At 44.2% G+C, this 20,950-nt stretch overlaps 1 protein-coding gene across 3 annotated transcripts in view; it reads right to left on the bottom strand.

Moving 5' to 3' along the window:
- Positions 1-5,856: 5,856 nt before the first annotated feature.
- The window catches only part of septin9b (septin 9b), a 61,360-nt gene continuing 46,266 nt past the window's right edge, over positions 5,857-20,950 (bottom strand). For all 3 annotated transcript variants that reach the window (XM_079159695.1, XM_079159697.1, XM_079159696.1), the window contains 8 exons: positions 19,236-19,364; positions 19,009-19,090; positions 18,621-18,758; positions 14,941-15,058; positions 12,179-12,274; positions 11,780-11,876; positions 8,911-8,962; positions 5,857-7,969 (listed from right to left, as the gene is read on the bottom strand). In XM_079159695.1, coding sequence (XP_079015821.1) covers positions 7,750-7,969; positions 8,911-8,962; positions 11,780-11,876; positions 12,179-12,274; positions 14,941-15,058; positions 18,621-18,758; positions 19,009-19,090; positions 19,236-19,364 — 932 coding nt within the window. In that variant the 3' untranslated portion in view covers positions 5,857-7,749. The remainder of the gene's footprint in view (positions 7,970-8,910; positions 8,963-11,779; positions 11,877-12,178; positions 12,275-14,940; positions 15,059-18,620; positions 18,759-19,008; positions 19,091-19,235; positions 19,365-20,950) is intronic.

Here is a 20,950-nt window from a genome sequence, read left to right as displayed (position 1 = left end):
GCCCTCCTGGTGCCTCCCCACGTCTTCGATTGCCACCGGAGTTGGCTCCGAGCCAAGAGATCCTCCCCTACCACCCTTCCCATTCCTTAACCTCTGACCTCATAGCGCGCCCAGCCGCCTTCAGGTCGCCCTCGACCACCTCTTGCAGGGCGACTGCCAACCCTCAACCAGAAAAAAAAGAAGAAGAAAGCCTTTTTAAAGTCCCCAATTCACGGTAATAAACACAGGCAAAAAAGGAGATGATACATTTGTGCCATTGCTGAGGCAGTGAAAAGGCAGAAGGCGAGGTGAAAACTTTGAGAGAAGCAACTTATTTCATTGAAAGAGTTGAAAATGTATCGGGGAACGTTTTTTTCCTTTTCCCCGGCCCACATGGGAGCAGCCTATCTGCCAAGGAGTAAAAGATGGCCACACGAGAACCCATTTCTCATTTTATTACTCAGAAACAGCGGTTGCTGTGTTTGCCTCAGCAGCCTGGCAGCGGTGGGTCTCAAAGCAACTGCCTTGGCATGCCGAAGCACCTTGATGGCTGATGAGGAGGTAGGGGGGGGGTGTCTATATTTCATTGTCAATTGCTCCGGTTATCATGCAACGCACATTCACTCACGCTCTGCATCAGTGTGAGCTTTAACTGATGTGCCAGTGAGTCAGCCCCATTAAACCCCAAAGCAGTCCCCGGGCAGCTCTTTTGTCTTCGCTATTTGTTCCCCTCAGCGGCACTAAACAGCAACATTCACTCCAGCTAAACAACCTTCGCCTCCCCAGAGGTGCGCCTTCTCTTCTGCCACCTTCGCCGGTGACTTTAATGAAATATGCAGCTGTCTTTTAATCAAAACAAGGCTAATTTTCATCCGGACAGGAAGGGGCGGGGTGGACCCTCCTCCCCCTCCACGCCCTGGCCGCCATCCAGGCAAGACGAGCTGCCCGCTGATGTCGGGGCAGCAGGAAGGAGATGGAGAGGTGGCATGGGAGGGGGAGGATGTGGTGTGGATGGGGGCGGGGGGGAGGGAACGGTGGAGTAGGAGGGGCGGGAACACGGCTGGAAACAAGCAAAATCCAAATTAAGCACACGAGCAGATGGATGTTGAGCATTAGCATACATCAACAACAAACTATGCTTCCGCGTCCAGGAGAGTGAGTTGGCAGGGCTCAAGGGTAAATCGGGCAGAAGGTTAGAGAGTACTAGTGGTCCATGTGTGTGTGTGTGTGTGCACACATATTTGCATTCGTGTAAATAAGTTGGTGATTTGAAAAAAAAGCAAAAAACAAAATGGTGCTTATTATTCCGGAGGGAACGGGACGACACGGAACCCAATCGTCAGCATGCGCAGCTTTAATGAACGCATTAACCAACGGCGGTTAATTACCAAATTACCTTGCCGTCAATTACTGCGGAGGCACATGTGCAGCGAGGCGGGGAGTGTGTGAGCTGGGCAACGGGTAGCGGTCTTTTGTTTTGGGTTGGGTCTCTCCTGTTAAGCAGCTCTGAAGGACACAGAGGCAGACGAAAACATGTGTGTGTTTATGTGTGTGTGTGTGTGTGTGTGTGTGTGTGTGTGTGTATGTTTAGGACAGAGAGAAGCAATCCCACTAGCCACTGGTGCCACACCAGTACAGACAGGCGTTGGCTCGCTCCACGATAGGCTTGCCAGCCAGATGGTGAACTGGCCGACTGGTTGGCTTTGCTGGCTGTCTGGCTGGCTGGCCCGGTGGCTCATTGGCTGTCTGGATGGAGGAACTCTGCCTGGTAACGACAGAGCCAGTGAAGGAACAAGCAAAGCTGTGTTTTTCCAACACCGTGAGGCTCCGTCTCTCTCTCTCTTTCTTTTCTTAAAACCTGACTCTGATCTTTCCTTTTGCATTCGGGGGTTAATTCCTGCACAAACGTATAGTACTGTAGCGTGTATTGTGCTATACTGGCTTCAATCCTACAAACGCAAGGTGAATCACTATTTCCCTGCCAGTAGACACTGGTAACGTGCCGCCGTGGAGCAATATGGTGCCGGGTGAAGTGCAATGATATACGAGGCGGTATGATCCAGCTGAGACACATAATGTACCTGCTGTTAGATTTGGCATGGATTTCTATATTTCTGATGCAGCTCTGTGGTGGAGGGAGGAGGCGAGCTGCCCTTTACTTCCTGAGGATTAATCAGTACAGACTTACCCATTGAAATAGCTATAGCCCCTGTGAATTATTATCAAGATCAACTGGGGTAAAAAACAAACACACACACACACACACCTTGCCAATCTTCAACTTCCCCGGCAATGCTGTCAATCCAGCAGACTTCATCATCACAGAGCCCAGCCAGCCCCCTGCAGACAGACGGCTCACCATCTGAGAGGAAGTGAAACACATTTCACCTCGGCGTCACGTTTGAAAGCTCGTCAGATCCACCTCGCTTGAGCTGGTACAACTTTAAATCTCGCCGTGTCGCTGGGAGTTATTGAATAAGCTAATTGATTCAGACCCCCCAGTGTTTCGCAGTGTGCTGCCACATGTTGCATGTAGTTGCATCTGCCATTAGTGGCAAAACGCTGCGAAACATGTTTAATAAAGCCAACGCCAGGGGGAGGTTTCAAGCTCTCACAGTCAGCCATCCCTTTAACTTCTGCTGTTCAGATGATTAGAATAGACGTCATTCTGAGCCAGCATTCAAAGCATGATGTCGGCGAGCTGGATGGATGGATAGATGGATGGATGGATGGATGGATGGATGGATGGATGGATGGATGGATGGATGGATGGAGGGATGGATGGATGGATGGTTGGATGGATGGATGGATGGATGGATGGATGGGTGGATGGATGGGTGGATGGATGGTTGACTGGCATGTTGACACCAGGTTTCAAGGAGAGTGCAGAATCTATTTTTGAGCCCTCTGGGGGTTTCCTTGCAAATCAACAAACCATGGTGCTCACTTGATAATACTCCTTCCGGATTATCATGACATTATGAATGTGCTTTACTCACATAGAAGCCATTTTGGACATTACATGGGGAATCTGGAACAGTAGGTTATAGCAGCCCAGTAGTATACAAATCAAACCTCAAAGAATTCTGTAAACGTGATAATCTCATGAATCTGGAGAAAGATACGAGTTTGCATGATAATCTCTGATTGCCACCCTACATACCCACCCTGTAACAGTAACAATGACTTATATGTGCAGTGTGTGTGTCAAGTCAGTTGTCCACTTCTATCCTTCTGCAATTCCAACATTATTGCACATTAAAAATAAAAATGATAAAAACCCAAATCTTCAATTGCTGCTAATTCACACACACACCTTTATGTCATCAAGGCTCCATTTCTCTAGTGTCTGAAATGTTTCAACTGACAGCAAACTCACTTAACAATGCAAATACTAAAAACTGCTACTTTTAGAAGGCCGGGGACTTCACCGAGGAGACCGTAAATAAGTAACATTAGCACAGCGCTGTTCAGGGTTTCGACAGGGATTTACAGAAAAAGCAGAAGCACAGCCTTTTAAATACCACATGTGACCGGTTCAATTATCCAATGAGGACTGGACATACCGAAGGCCGGCCTCGGAAAGATGCTACGCCTCCAACAGAAGATTTTCAAAATAAAAGTTTGATTCTGCAGAATGGATTGTAATGGATTTTTTGTAGTTTTTTTCTGATGTATTAGAATGGATTAGTTTTGGTACCTAATAAACTTGCAGTGTATATAGGTTGTGATTTTATTTTACCCAATAAAAAAAAACAACTGAAGGTCATGTACAGAAGTGCATTGGCTTAATTAAGTACAGACTCTTCTAGATTAATAGGCGTTGTCATGTTAACTGTAAGGGTTATAATTAAATGAGGTCACAGGTGGGTTCACTGTATCTATTGCACCACCAGGAATATCGTTAGTGCCTGTCAAAATTTAGACCACATTTCCCATAAGTCTAACATAATCTTTGCGTCTTTGATCAAAGGATTTCTATTTGTCTCTTCTGAGGAGATTACACATGTTGGAAAAGATTTATTTCCCCACAGTTGTTTCTGTTTTTCCACAATCTGCCACTTCAAGAGGAAGCTCTGAAAGCTCAGTCTGGCTCAGACGGTCTCTTTTTGTGCCATAAGGTAATCCGTCTGGTTTCTGAACAAATCTGTCCTGGTGTCTTTGCACTGTGAAATGCTGTGTCGACTTTCTTGATTACACTCAAGAGATACTAATAGGTTTAAATCTTTGTAGCACATTTTACTTACTAATTTACTGCACTGTGACATGCATTTCCATTGGGCCAAGTCATAAAGTTAAGAGGAAAACATGCTGTATCAGTGAGAAAGTACAGCTGTCAGTTCATACGCAACAACAAATTGGTTTAGTACCTGTGCCAGCCAGTGGACCTGTCATAGCAGTGTCACAGTTGTCATTATCACTCCCCTTCATGTTTCTGGGTGGCTGTCTGGGAAACAGTTTGTATAGAAGTGTCAACGTCAGGTGAGTGCTCGATATATACTCATTTTTCTGTAACTTTCATTGTCTCTCACCTTCACGTTTTGTCATTTGTCACCCTGCCGCGGCGCGGCGGCGTCCTCGGCACAGAGGAGTTTCAAACCGATGAGTCCGACACAGAGACGGCAAGAAAAGCCACAGCGTGAGCCCCAACGTGTGAAAGGCTGACTGACGAACAACACTGTCAACACTTTACGATCAGCAGGGTAGTTGAGAAAGAGTACGACAGGAGGCGTAAATGAGAAGCCCTATTAAGCCACGGCTGTGTGAGCGAGGTGTGATGCCACCGCAAAGCTACAAGTGCACATTTCCTCTCTGTTGGGGTTGTATTGTGTTTATAGGCTGTTTATATATACTATATATATATACGTATATGCAAAGCTGTTATGACCTGAGCTCAAGTAAAGTGAGCAGGTGTCATCACATTGAAAATAACGTCCCTCAACAAATTCATAGCTGAGCATATTGTTGACAGTTGGCCAAAGTCTCCATAATACATGCTTAGAGCCGATACCGTAGTATTTACAAACATATTTCTCGACCAATAAAAAAATAAAGATTGAATGTCTTCACCATGTTTCGCTGCATGCCATTCAACAACTACACCCTTTGCCAGTTATTTGTATGCCTCCGTTACGTATGAACGTGTGTCCGGTGCATTCTGGTGAACGTGACATCTCAAATTAGGACTCAAGGATGAAGTGATTCGAGTTTGGTGGTGAAAGGTGAAAGGTCAAGGTCACTGTGACCTCACGTCTGTCCCATTCTCGTGATATCTCGGAAACACCTCAAGTGAACTTGGCACAAACGCCCGCTGACCTGATTCGATTTTGGGAGGTCACTGGTTGGCGAAGGCAAACAACCGCAGGGCGGTGATTCTAGTTTACATTTATTGAAGGAATCTTTTCCCAAATTGACAAATGTTTGACAAAAGGGAAAAGCAAGTAATGTAGGTCTTTGATTCGAGGACGGTAAAAGACATTGGAGGACTTCTTTAAGATGTTCTAAATTTACTGCAGTAAGCAATGTGTTTATTGGCTTATCCCTTAAAGGGATTCATTCAACGTTCAAAAGTGTTTGAAGTTATTAAATAATGATGAAAAATATTTGGTTCCATCAATTATATCTGGAGGTGAAAAGTAAAAGAATATATTTGAAAACAGGATACACTAACAATATTTGAACAAATTAAAACATTTTATTTTTAACTTTGTCACCAAACTGATATTGATATACTGAATATTGGCATGTTTTTTATGGGTTTGACATTTAAAAAATTGCTCTGAACTTTGGGGAATTGTCGGCACAGAGGAGCATCAGCTCAAAGCTGCCCGTCTTTCACTGAATTAAGTTTCGACAATCAAGACAATCAACTTTTAACAATAAAAATATCAATCTTTATTCTTTAAGATAGCATATCAAAGATAGAACCTTAATCTATGATACCATAACAAATGACACAAGAACTTTACAACAGTAAACAAGGTGTAACCCAATAACTTCCTCTGGATAAAAGACAATAGTTCTCTTGGCGTTTGAATGTATTCTCTCTTCTGTATATTTGTATGGAACATATTTTTGTTGTGACTTAGAGAGAAAACACTTTATTTTTGTTAGAAAATATGATAGTTTAAAATTTAGATGTAGCCTCTATAAAATATCCCATGAGTTTGTATCAATGTGCACATTTATCCCAAATATGAACAAAAACGCTCTCTCTGTAATTTGATGGGTTATTTTGGCACAAAATCTTCCCCTCAGTGGTAGTAATATGTCCACATAATCTTGCACTGTAAATATCACTGTTCTAACCGTTATCTATTGGCAAGATTGGTTTGAGATCGTTAATAATCAATCTACAAATATAGACAACTTTTGCACTCTGGTGCTAGTTATAGTGCAGCCGAGCCAACAGGGTACAACATAGTGTATGAATGCAGGCCACTAGAAACAAACACCGTCTAAAGCTAAAAGATAATCACCGGTAGAGACCTGCAACAAACCTCTGGAAGCCAACAGCTGGAATGAAAGTTGAATTAAACTGATTACACTTAACATACACATAAATATCTATTCATAAATCAACTCTATGTACTGTATGTGCTTCTCTTTAGAACAGAAAAAAATGACTTTTATTTGGTCAGGATAAAAATGGACAAAGCGAATGCATGGGACAACAGTTGCACAGATTCCTCCACAACTCCCATTGTATACAATAACATTAGAACATGAACAACAGCAATAAAAATACTATAGTAAATGTAAAAGGCAGAAGGTATGACTGTATTACACAACATTGGCATTATATAGAAAGAGACGGGGTGGTTTGGCAAAAAGGGTGGTTTAAAAACATAACACGACGGAAAAATGACAATGGGGACTAATTCTTCCGAAAGCTGCTCCACACTGCCACTGCTTTAGTTTTTTTATTATTATTTTGCAGTGCGGAGATGTCAACAATATCTTTACTTTCTCCATGATACTATGAACCTAATCTAAATATCCCTACTTAACCTTGGTTTCTATACAAAACTATACACCACAACACAAAGCAGACCGGGCCATTGGCACTAACAGTTAATCCTAGTTTAGAGCTAACGTGTATCTGATATGCTGTACTTCATGTTGAATTATGCCATTTCTCCTCATCTGGACAACCCTGAATGGCTAAACCTGTCAACCCGAGATCCTGCAAAGGTATTCTGAACACATCAGGCCTTTTTTTTAATCTTTCTTATGGGCACCCCTTTTCCATCATACTCATTGATTCTGATCAAAATCTGGAATATTGTGTCACTCACGATTTACTTTCATTTGACGTGCTGCACTCCAGTGACTGCTCTACGACTAAACCCAGCAGCTTAAAGCTCCGCATCGAAACGTATAGATTTACTTTTGATTAACAACGAGTTTCATGGTTTGTTGTTGTGAACAACTCTGGATGTAGTTTGCATTGTGCAGTCAGACAGATGGGGGAAAAAAAAAGTCCTGTACAGTATGTGGATTTGCAGGAAAGAAATCATTTTGCTCAGAATTGTAATGAATGAAAAAAAAGAAAAAAGGAGGGAAAATGTTGGATTTAGTCTGAATCATGTGTCGTGGAACTTCCTGTGGTTAGGTAGTTAGTCCTTCTAGGTAAAAAGATAGGCTTCACAGCATGAGTGTGTGTGTGTGTGTGTGTGTGTGTGTGCATGTGGGCTTGTTCATGTAAACAGAACACATGTGCGGGTGTATGTTTCGTGCCTGGCTGGGTCCTGACATCATATATTCACTCTACATCTCGTGGGACCGGACTTCGTGCTGAGCGGCCACCCCGTTGGCCTGCGGGGCGCTGCCGGGCTGCTCCTCGGGCTGACCGTTGGCCTTCGGCTGAACAGCTGGATGGTCGGACAGCTGAGAGCTGAAGTGGCCGTTGGACTCATTTAACCGGCGGACGCGATACGTCTCGTAGTGGATGCTGCCGGTGATGTCCTTGATGTTCTGCATGTGTGTCCTGAAAGACAGAAGACGGTATTACAAAACCAATAAGAATAGCTTTACAAGCAGATTTACAAGCTCTTGTGTTATTTTAGACGTTTCATCCCAGTGGTTCCCAAAGTGAGTGGCATGGCGCGGGCCAATCGCACCGCATGATTTGTTCATTTTTATGCAGTAAATGTTAACTACACTTAATTGGCCCGCAGCTTTTTGTGATTAAGGCAAGCTAGCTGCCACACAGGAATGCAAGGTGAGCATACAGTACACTGCACCACTGGTACCAGGTGAGCTCTGCAAGCATGTAAGAGAGCCAAATAAAAAAGCACAATCATATGTGTGTGTGTGTGTGTGTGTGTGTGTGTGTGGTGTCCCTGAAAAAACAAAAAAGTTAAAAAAGTACCTTTGAGACAGAGAAGGCCTATATTATTTCATTTATTCAAAATGTTGTTCATTTTCTCTGTAAAGCGAGTAAACTAAGAAACCAAACTAAGTGATGCGTTCTGTGCGTCTGTCTGTCTCCTCCACTCTGCTTCAGTATTATAGACACGAGTGGGTGACGGTGACCAATACCAATCAGTTTGACTCATTTGGGTTTTGAGAATAAACCGATACGATTCAGGATTTTATTCATAGAATATTACATCAGACGTCCACGGCCTACGGATATGAGACTCCTGCACTAACAAGCTCAAATGCTAACATCAAATGGAGAAGCTTTTCTTGACACGCCTGTTGTAATACCGTCTAGGGAAGCACTCAAGCCATCTAAAACAATTTCATCAGTATTGATTTCAGTAGGGAAGTGTAGCTTCGTAGAGTCTCCGCGCCGTTCCCCAATTCATTTCATCAAATAAAGTGAGATGCTTCCAATCTAGCAGGAGACTCGGTCCATAACAGGTCTTTGATATCAGTTCCTGCATATCTTTAAATCCGTTCAATCAACTCATGGATGCTCACCTGATGAGGAGGTCTCGCAGGTAAGCAAACTCACAGTGTGCAATATTCTCAACTGCAGAGAGAGGAGAGAAAGAGGAAACATTAGTTGAATCACATAACTTGAGAAAGACTCATGAAAACAATCTCGACTGTTTTTATGCAGCAAGTCAAGATGATTTAGGCTCGACTTTACACACTCACGCACTCACGGAAATAGTTTGAAGTGATGCAGTGATTGCACTTGCTATTCCTCAAAGCACCACAGGACGGCAGTGTTGTCGCCTGAAGGGCGTCCTCTTAACGTGACATCTCCGGCAATTCTCTTAAGCCAAGATAACACACTTTTGAGTAATTTAATACATCTCGGCTCTCCTCTATATTGGAGAACTTTAAGTGAGACATTTTAACAAACTCCCCGTGACAAGCTGCTGGTGCCTCCGGTAGAGCTAACACATGTTTGAATTATAGATTATGTCAAGAGTGTAAATGAAAAAAAGGGAGGGTGCTATTTATGTAAAGCTTTGAAATCCATGGGCAGGAAATTAAATTCTCTTTGAAAGGAGGAGAGTGGAATAACGGCTGGGTCTGGGAGCGTTGATTAGTGGCGTTGAGGGAAAGCGCTACTTACTTGTAAGCGAGCTGCACTGCTGGTATCTCCACTCTCTCGTCCCTATAAGACCCTATATACGGTATATACATTTAAATGCCTGACTCTACTCCTTTTCCTCCTTTCATCTCTACTTGTCCCCCAAACCCCCTGAAAAGTCTCCACTCAGCAGCCCGAGCAGCCTCTTTCTCTCCTCCTTTTCCTTGTTCCCTCTCTCCCGCCGCCTGGCTTTACTAGAACGGAGCCATTGTTCTTTTAGCAGAACAAGGCAGTCGGTGTACTTCACCTTTTCTCGCCCTGCCGTTCTGTGGAGTGAATTTCATAATGCCTGCTGAGAGAGCAGTGTAGCCACCCCCTAAAAGGGCTCATGGTACTACCTCGGAAATGTCATCTTTTCAGGGAGTACAAGTGCTTTGTTTTAGCTTGAACTAAATGCATGAGGTTCAAGTAGGACCAATGTAATCATTCATTATAAGTAACATAATAGGAATATATATATAAAGTTGCAACAGCAACATGTCTATAATCTTTTAAATCTTGATTAGATTGCTTCCTGCTCACTTGCCCACTCAGGAGTCTTGTGATCCAGTATGTCCCTTTAATGTGGTGAAAGAATTTAAAGGAGACATATTATACTTATTTCCAGATTCATACTTGTATTCTGGGTTTCTACTAGAACATGTTTACATGCTTTAATATTCAGACGACACATTATTTTTCTCATACTGTGTGTCTAAATATACCTGTATTCACCTTCCGTCTGAAACGCTCCGTTTTAGCGCCCGTCTCTTTAAGCCCCCATCCCGAGAAAAGCCTGCTCTGATTGGTCAACGTTTCAGGTCTTTCGCCTTTCACTGTTTTCAAAGCGTCACTGGGTGTGTCGACTACACGGACATTAGCAACATTTCTACTGAAGACTGCATAGTTGTGACATCACAACCTTAATGAAGTCGCAACGGCTCCTTTAAAGTGAAAGTCTCTGAAGATGGACTGTGTACATTTCTCGGTGGATTGAGCGTTGTGATGCTTTCGCAGTAGTTATATAGCAACGAGATTGCTTTAAAATCAAAAAGACATGGAAATCTCACTCTCTACAATATGAGAAAGTTAGGAGTTTAACAGTATCTGAGCTAACTTTACATGGATACGCTCTGACGGTCATATTCCCAGTGAACACTAAATCACAGATGAAATAGACAGGCAGCTTTCTGGATTCTAGAGTCTGAATAATTTACAGGATATAAAAATGGTTCATTTTTAGTGAGATACTTAAGTTTTACAATGCAGTCATAGCGCGGCCAATAAACTACAGCTCAGTATGCACTGCAGAAGAGGGTGCTGAAGTGCATCCTGGGAAGGAAACAGTGTTTGTTTAACAGTAAAAGTCCTCCAATCATACTTTCACTCCCTGTTCGGAGAGATGTCCTCTCCCTCTCTTTCTTTCTCTGTTTCTCACACACACACACACACACACACACACACACACACACACACACACACACACACACACACACACACACACACACACACACACACACACACACACACACACACGAGGTGAGAACATTCGCTTGCTAAGAACCTCCTTGGCAGTGTGAGCATGCAGCACGGGCCAACAAAAATGTAAACTGTATCACAGTCGCAAGTGAGTGTGAGGCAGTGCGTCCGCGTTATCCCAGAGGACACAGGAAGTCCGTGCAAATCTCTTCCTCCTGTCTCGATCGTGTCCCTCGTTACAGACTCAGAGAAGACTTATGTACACAAACGCCTGGTAGTCAAACAACAGATGGTTGAACCAGCTGGCCGGACTTTAAAAGCTGCAGTTCGTAAATTCTCACATGTTGAGAAAATACACCAAAAAATGAGTCTGTTGTCTTGCGAAGCTGTTGCTGCTGGTACGTTGTGCGAATGCCATCAGCTGAATGGGATTATCAGATATAATCAGAGTGATGAAGCTAAAAGCCCTCCGCACTGAACAGGTGTGAATCCAGGTGCGAGTTCGGTAAACGAGACGTTTTAGTGTTTGAACAGAATTACGCCGTGCAGATGGACGTTATAATATATGATAAGGCCAATCGGTACTATATAAATGTACGAGTTATTTTAAAAACCTCAATGGATTTCAGCTTTAACTGATGCTGATCTGGGATGCTGGTCGGTCTTCAGACCTTCACGAGAATTCTCTGGTGAATCATTTTCAATTGTCTGTTTGACAGGATGAGTAACCAGCTGTGCAATTGTATGTCTGTGTGTGTGTGTGTGTGTGTGTGTGTGTGTGTTTACCCTCTATGGTGCCCCATTTTGTCTTCCTTCCCAGAATCTTCTTTCCGTTCACCTGGTACTCCTGGTCACTGCCCACAACAGCAAAAGGGATCATCTCCTGTTGAGTGCACACATGCAAACAAACACACACATTGAAGCGACACAGCGATTTGTTTTGAGGTCATGCTTCTGGTTGTTCACCATTACTAGAACAACATGCTGTTATTGACTTGTTTTTTCTATTTTTTTTGTGACAAATTCGTGACTTCCGAATATTTCCAATGAGAAAAAAAAAAGGAAACGAGGATTCAAAAAGAAAACAAATTACACATGAAAACCTCATTTAAACCTGCAAATTACACATTTGTGAGTGCCGTGATGTCCCGAGCCACAGGAGGATGTGCCCTCTACTGAACTCACCCTGATCTTGTCATTGATCATCCTGTCGTCTGCGTCCTCGTCAAACTCCTTCTGGGGGTAAACGTCGATTCCGTTGGCTCGCAGCTCTTCCCTAATCTGCACAGAGCCAAGCACAGTGACACGCGAAAACATGAAATCAAATTGGCTGAATATACACAGCACCTCAAAGTTGTCTTACGGAGCATATAATCAATCGAGTCTTGGTAATTACATTTCACATTTTTCACAATTGCTGAATCCTTACAGGTTGTAAAAAGTTTTTTTTGCTATGAGAGCTGAATCAGACACTGAAGGAAGGTCCGACTGGCATGAAAACAAAACCGCACCAAACCATTCATCCATCGTCTCACAATGCCGGCCAAACATGTGAAATCAATCAGTCGCCGTAACATGCAAACACCACTTGATGCTTGAACTGAATCCTGTTTACATATCGTATTTAGGTCTGGGCCGGAGACTTGAATAGAAGCTCTGAACCCACTAGGACTTAAATAAATAATTGCTTACGTTATACCGTCTGGTGTTGACATGAAATGACTCCTAATATCCTTGACACGGAGGAGTTAACATGGAGGTTCACCACTCGAAGGGGGAAAAAAAAGAAAGACATCCAGACAGCGGTATGGCTTATTGAATGGCCCCTCCTTTTCTTTATACGTCTTTATAATGACTTAAACAGAAAAATAGACAGACAAGCTTCTGGGAGAAACGTCCTTTTAATGAATGACTCTTCACTCCCACAATTACTACTCTGACAATTTCCACTTGGTCCTTGATCAAACACTCCGTTGTTTATCCTTGGAAGCTTTTTCTCAGGCTCACATAGGACGCAAACCAAGTGAAAAAGCCACATCAACTGTCGGTTAGAGGAATGCAAACAGACACTCACAGCTGGACACGCTGAGGCTGAACATTCAATAGTAAAAAACGTCTTATTCTGTTTGCAAGTTGCTGCAGGGAAAGTGAAAAAAACACTTGGCACGGGAGGCTTTTAGTCAATATTCTTCAGGGTCACACAGAGCATGTGCGGCCAACCAAAACAATCCAGCTACAAGCCCTGCGGCTTCCATTCTCTGCCAGGGCCCAGTCCAATCCCTGCTTTGTTCTTATTGGACGGTGTTACGGGCATCAAGGGGAGGAAACGGTAGCCAAGACACCCATCGTGCTTCTCTAAAATGAATAAAGCTTTTTAGGGAAGTCTGAAGGCTTGGAAGGAGGGATGGAGATTTAAAAAGGAAATGGTGGAGGAAGGCAGGTGGCTGTCTGCCTCCTGTGGATTGTGAATTATCCAACAGAAACAGGCTGAGGAAGGGATGCAGCGGAGACCGTATACGACTCAAGCCAGGTGGAGCGGGAATGTGTTGTAGCAGGCAAAGCCACGATAAGGAGGCGAGGTTACAGTGGGGGATTATCAGCCAGAGGAGCCAGACTACTGTCACATACCAAGCAGGGCTGTCATAATATCAGATTTTCACTACACGATTATCGCGGCCCAAAGAATTCACGATAGCGATATTATCGCGATAGATCTATAGAATAGAACATTTGAAAAAGAAAAGAATAATGCCATCAGTCATTTTTAACAAACTAATTATACTCATAATATGAATGCAGGTAGATGGAGAGAGTCTGTAAAAAAAAAAAAGCATGATTTATGGAACAGTGTGTAGCATTTAGGAGAATGTATTGGCAGCAATGGAAGATAATATTAATAAGCATGTTTTCTTTAGTGTAAAATCACCTTCAAATAATAATTGTTGTATTTTCTCTCTTTGGTTTTCTGGTTTTCCGTCAGCCACCGTAGTTCTCCAACACGCTTGGCATGCAGGAGAAGTTCCAAGTGGCTGAAATCTGAAAGCTCACCACTAGATGACGGCAGATTGTACACACTACTTCTTTAAGAGGCATTGGATTATTAACAGGATATTATCATGCCTTACTAAACTAGGCCTTCTGCTTAAAAACATGCCTTTGAAGTGAAAACCTTCACAGCTCTCCAATGTTTAGCCTGTACACATTTGACGCCTTTGACCATGTACAGTAGTTTAAAGCAAAGATAAGCAAACTCAAAAGAGCTTTGACTATCACCAAAGTATCACAAACGGATAAATTACCTTGGATTACTTGTAGGAACTGATGATATTCATTGTTAACCAAAATGTTTCTCTCCAGCTCTTTCGAATCTGCTAACGTTTCACAGAGGCCATGTTTATTGAGACACGAGACCTCTCTGAACTTTCAGACGTTGCGATCACCAAGTAATTCACTGGTAATGAAGGGCCTGCCTGCTCGGATGGCAACCGGGCAGACGTTCGTCATCTGAAAAAGAGCCAAGACTTAAGAGTTGAAGAGCGCTGCTCAGTAAATAAATGCTTCAAATAAAGACTTCTTAAATGTTTCCTTCTGGACTGAGCGGGACTTTGGAAGCGCTGCAGTTATAGAGATGATACGGCAGACTAATCCCCGGGATGGGTGCACAATGTGGGTTTGCCCAGATGGCTTTTGTTTGTGGTGCCTGGCAGCTCTTCACGTGTTACCGACCTGTGGTTTGTGGATGTGCATAAACACGTGCGTCTGTGAGGGGGGGGGGGGGTAATCCGCCGACGGTTTAACCTACTCATCATCCGCGTATTTCGAGCTTTAAAGACCCGCTACAGGTTATTGCAGGTGTGATGGGGGAGGGCGACATTAACCAGAGCCACATGTGAAAACCTAGCCTCGTAAAAGCACCTCTGTCATCTAAACACGCACACTCCTCTCACCGTCTGCTTAAAGTAGTCCCTCTCCTCCAGGGTGAGCGTGTCGGCCTTGGCGATGACGGGGACGATGTTGACCACCTTGCTCAGACGCCTCATGAACTCCACATCCAGAGGCCTCAGGCTGAAAGGGAAGATAGAGATGACAGCACAGCTTCATCTCACGCTCATACATTGTCACTATGGGTTACACAGCACTGCAGATTTGTGAAAACTTGTATTATTTCCCTTTTTGTTCCTCTGTGGCACAGAGAAAAAAAAAACCTGCTACAGAAAGTGTGAATTCTTAAAAATGAACGTAATGAACAACATAAACCACTAGAGGGCAATCACGGTCTGTTCCATTACATTCGGTCGACCCTGGTTTCTCATGTCGACACTCATCAAGGTGCATAAACATGAGCTGTCGTTTATTTTCCTTTACACTCTCCTAGGTGTGATTTCAGGAAAGTGCAGAGTTTGCACGTTCATTTTTTTAGGGTTAATGGATAAAACAGTCAGGTCTTTGTTTGCAGTTTGTCCATTTGTGTTTAATATTCTTGCTTTCAAGCAAATTTGGACGAAAACATATTGTCATTTCAAGTAAGGTTTTTTACTTTTCTCTTGTAACAGCCTTACTGCTTACTCTAAACTGCTCTTCTGTTCCCGTGTGTCTTCTTATTTCTCTCTGCCCTCAGTGTGCCCCCCCCCCCCCGTCTTAACGTGGCCTCCAGTTGCTCCCCCTCACGCTGCCTGCTCTGCCCTCCAATTAGCCCCAGCCAAGCCAGGCGAGCCTGTTTCAAAGACCCAGGGGCAGCCGGAGGAGAGGCCTGCCTGGCTCTCCACAGTGACTGACAAGCATGTCACCGTGAACATAGGAGGAAACACAGGGCGTTGGGGGGGGGGGGGGCATATGTTACATGGAGCGATACAGAGGAAAGAAGAAAAAGAGCTGCACAAAAGGTAAAGAGAGGTGACACAGTGAGCGGTGCGTTCAACCGAACATCACTACGTTTTTATGTATTTTTTTCATGCTGAGTGGAAAAGTGGCATGTGTCGCGTGCATGCAGAGAGGTAGGATAGCGACAAATCAAAAGTGGAAGATTTCGCCGTGTGAATGTTTACCGAGTATAAATTACGCAAACGCATTCAGTAAATTGTCTATGTGCAGAGGCTAGAACGTACAAATTGGCATGCGAGCCGCGTCACACGCATGGCTGAGCAAACATGCACACTTTCATGTGTACACATGTATCTTTGCACATGGAGGAGGAATGAGTATGCGTGCATGCACGCACAGACGTCCACTTAAATGCCCGCATGCACAAATTCAAGTCATGTTTATGTGAATTATATATATATGTGAATAGGCTGAGGTCAAATTAGGAGTGGAGAGAAGAGCCAACCACAAGCGCAGATACCGCTCCTTTCCCTCTTTTATATAATGGATCAGGAAGCAGCTCTGGGTCGATGGGAGTCAAAGTGCGGACGTTCTTTTTCTCAGGAGGGCATGCTAAATAAGGAAACAACAAGATGGCCTAGAAGGGAGAAACAGCGTGGCTGACTCTGCCATCATCGGAAATGGCTGTCGGTGCCGTGAGCGTGTTCTGCTTCACCGAGCGCCGTTCATCTGTCGGTAAACCCACAGAAGCAACTTAAAAGCAAATTGCTGACGCGCAAGTTGTATTCGAGCCTCGATAAATACAAACTGCTGCTTAGGGCGCCTCAAAAAAAAAAAAAAAAAGACGACAATCCAAAAAGCTATCTGCAATGATAAGAGGCCTGTGGTCACATGGCAGAGGCGTTTAAGAGGCTTCTGGCGCTGCGTCTCCGTAATTGGTTACAGGCATAATTTAAAACTTCCACTGGCGTTACTTTGTGAAAAGGAGAGTAGTAGAGAACACATTTCTTTGGTGCTTCGGAGGTTTTAAGATTTGTTCCAGCACTTTTTTCCCTCTTGAAACAGGCTAAAATTTTGCACAAATTAAAGTGTTATTATGTTGTTTATTTAAGGTTCAAACCCATTTTTGGGTACATAGAAGATGTGATTGCAAGTATGTGCCATATGATGCCTTTTCTAAGTCTCATATAACAACACTACATCTTTTGACATGCATTCATCTCTGTGCCAGGTCACACCAGTTGCCCCAACAGATGTCTCCTTCGTCCTGCTGCCTACAACTCTCTGGTTGGCTGCGAGGAAGACAGCACTTCCTGACAGATGTTTGCATCTTTGTTTTTCAAAATGAGTGCGTATTTTCATGCTTCCGTGGACACGTTTCGGTGTATATCCGGGGACGTCGATGCGCGCGTGGGCAGCGAGACTTTGAATACGGCGTGGATGAACGAGATAGAGGTGAGCGGTTTGTGCGCGACGTTGAACCGGCTGAACTGAGCAGCTGTAAGTTGCGACAGAAACACACAAGTGTAGTTACAGGCTACAAGTGTTAGCATGCCCACTGCCCACTTCAGTCCACGACACGCACTTCTTTACATGAACAGGGACACACTAACGCACCACACACACACATACATTCTCAGAAGCTGCAGCTGTGGAGACGTGAGCAGATGATGAGGGGGTCTGTCAAACAGTGGGACACACACACACACACACACACACACACACACACACACACACACACACACACACACACACTGGACAACTGTTGAGCTGCTGGTGCACAGAAGTATTAAGCCTTCACGGAGCTACTTAGACGGTTGGTGCGCGTGGGTGTTTTGTGTGCTTTTATCCACATGTGTACAATACAACGCTCCTTCCAAGGTTCCTCTATCGACGGTAAATCCTGTGTGTGAGCACCGAGCCCTGCTGTGCTCCCTCCTTGACCCTTGGTGCACATACGGACAGACCAATCATCGCCGTCAAATGGAACAAATTACAGAGTGGACTTGGAGAAGAAAACTTACTGACCCTAAAAGACCTTAAACTTAAAGACCCTAATCACTGGCAAAAGCAGCAGGAGAAATGTGGTATTGCGTCATCTCTGCAGCAGCAGAGTGTGTCAACATGAATCAAAGCCTGGTTGTTTTAAAAAGAGCCGTGTGCTCTGCCGCGACCGGTTTTATTTCTGCACAAGCCTCTCGCACTCGGAAAAATCTTGTGCCAAATTGAGGGCCATGTCGGACTCCACCTGGGGTGGATCTGTGAACCACTTGGTGTCCCATCTCTCTGTTTCACAACATATTCCAGATGAATAAAGCACTGAAGCAATAATTAAAATCCAGATCTGCTGCCCCCTTTTTTAAATGAATTCAGCAAAAAAAACACTTTCAGGGGTAGTGATTCACTAGATTGAATCAGGTTTTAAAATATATATATATATATCTATGAATATTAAAGGCATTTGTAATATCTCACTTTTACATCCTGATAATTGTTTCCCATGTCTCTCTACCTCTCTCAACTATGAGAACTGTAGAGTCCAATTTCGTTGTAAAATCCTACTCTTCAAGGGATATTCAGTGTCTCTGAGGAGGGGATGAGTTCCACATGTGGTCACTAAAAAGAGAGAGAGAGATGATAAAGAAGAGCTGGAGAGGAATGTGGTTAAAGAGCTGTGTACAGACAACGGGGTCCAGCGGGACATTCCCAGAAGGCCTGATTAGTCACCGCAGCGGTGGGAGAAATCGGTGGAACGGGGGGGGCAGAAAGTGGGGCGCACGAGCGCCCCGTTAACATGGGATCTTACCAGTGGCCTGTGGCAGGAATGAAGTATATGCAGCAGTGCACCCTGGAATCCGGGATCCTCTTCTTCCTGTTGATGTGGATTTCCTCCTGCAGGTAGGCTTCATACTGGTCATTGATGAACTTCATAATGGGCTGCCAGCTGGCAAAGGAAACAGGAATGAGAAGCTAAGTTTGGGTCAGCCCACCGTCCAAACCTGCTTACAGTTACTCAAGCTAAGCAAGCATTTTCTATTGCTTTCATATTCTATATAACATAATAAAAAAGACCAAACTTTGAACTTTGGCTTTGATAACCGGGTCAGAATGAAGGAGTAACCATACGAATGCAGTGATGGAAATGCCCTTCGTAACAGCTACTGAGGCCTTCAGATAAAGTATCCTCCGCTCACCAGTTTTCGTTGTTGATCTGATCCCCGAAGCCCGGAGTGTCAATTACCGTCAGCTTCATTCTCACTCCTTTCTCCTCGATATCTAGACAAAAGACAGGCTATTTAATTTGTATTTCTTTTGGACACGCATACACAGAAAAAAAACAATAAGTATCATGATAACACACGTTAACAATACTATTAATATTTTGGGCTGTAGGCTATACTGGACATGAACACTGGCCAACCATGACTGATGGACTTGATCTCGATGGTCTTGGGGATCCTCTCCTCCGGATTCGGCTGCACCGACTTACGGCTCACCTTGGATTTGAACAGCGTGTTCATCAGAGTGGACTTCCCCAGGCCGCTTTGCCCTGATCAGGGAAAACACACACAAACACACTGTTAGAGAAACTGTGAACACATTCCTGAGTGGTTTTAACCTCGGACGGTCACAAGGACAAGAGCCTCATTCAACTCAAACTGTTTTCTTTTAGGGTTTTTCCCTCAAAAACCCAGTGAGATCGAGTATGCACATGACATCATCTCTAATGCATGGATTGTGCATTGTGCGTGTGTTCGTGTGTGTGTGCGTGTGTCAATAGACCCTGAGCATAGCAGGACAGCTGCAGGGTCAGGCAGGCAAGCTGTGGAGGCCAAGAGGACAGATGTAACGTATAGACCACACACACACACACACAAAAATGTCTACAATCGTTTTTAACTATTTCAAGATGCATGACGACACTATACAAGTAAGACAAGTCTGCAGGGAGTAAATTCCAGAAGCCTTGACTCCATACATTGATGACATTTTGTGCTTAACAACCAGATGCAGTGGAAGAAATACATATATATAAATTGGTAAAATAAATATTTGATCTTTTCTATCGTTTTTCTATTAGCCAAGAATCAAAGTGTTTTCGTTCGCTTCGAATTAGCCCTTTATATCTATATAGGGAGCAGGTCCTCCTCACGGAGTCTGCCGTGTCTTACCGCCATGTTGCTACAGTAGCCCAGAACGGACAAACCAAACAGCGGCTCTAAAGAGAGCCTTTTGCGTTTTTTACATTACTTGAAGGCCACATAAGTTCTCCGACACCCTTGTGAAACTGCGGTAACGTTAGCCGCAGAGTGCAAAACCGTCGAACCGCCAGCCGCCGCCCGACCCGATGCCCCTAAACTAGTGTTATTATGGTATGGACGGCCACGTTTTTGCACTCGGCGGCCTCACAATACTGCAGTCTTGGAAAGGGAGGAGCGAGCTGTGGGGAGTTGGTTGCAATCTGCAACCACACCGCTGGACTCCTACACACTGTGCCTTTAAGAAACCTTCAAAAATGTTATTCTTTGTGACTGAATAATTCTTGCATAAAAAAATAATAATACACACACACACACAAACACATCAACTCTCGAGCCTGTTTCGTTTCCCTCCACATTTCTCCGTCGCTCTCTGTTCACGGCCCCCATGGACATTCACCGTGGCGTGTGGAGCGTTGCCAAGTTGCCAGGGCCCTCTGTGACACCCAGGGCGGCCTTTTCCTCTCTCTCTCTCTCTCTCTCTCTCTCTCTCTCTCTCTCTCTCTCTCTCTCTCTCTCTCTCTCTCTCTCTCTCTCTCTCTCTCTCTCTCTCTCTCTCTCTCTCTCTCTCTCTCTCTCTCTCTCTCTCTCTCTCTCTCTCTCTCTCTCTCTCTCTCTCTCTCTCTCTCTCTCTCTCTCTCTCCATTTCTGTTACACACACACACACACACACACACACACTCACTCTACATTCATTACTGAGTGGCTTTTATTCACCCACACACACATTTTCACTCTCTCTCTCACACACACACACCTTGGCTGCCCTCTCTGCGTGGTGGAAATTGTAAAGGTCAGCTGGCTGAAGGGCAGGGATTAGGCAAATGCATCTCATAGAGGAGACCACAATCGACCACGGCTGCTGTAACCTTTCACG

This window comes from Pholis gunnellus (assembly GCF_910591455.1).
Source record: "Pholis gunnellus genome assembly, chromosome: 5".
NCBI lineage: Eukaryota > Metazoa > Chordata > Actinopteri > Perciformes > Pholidae > Pholis > Pholis gunnellus.
This window is presented reverse-complemented; position numbering and strand designations above follow the sequence as displayed.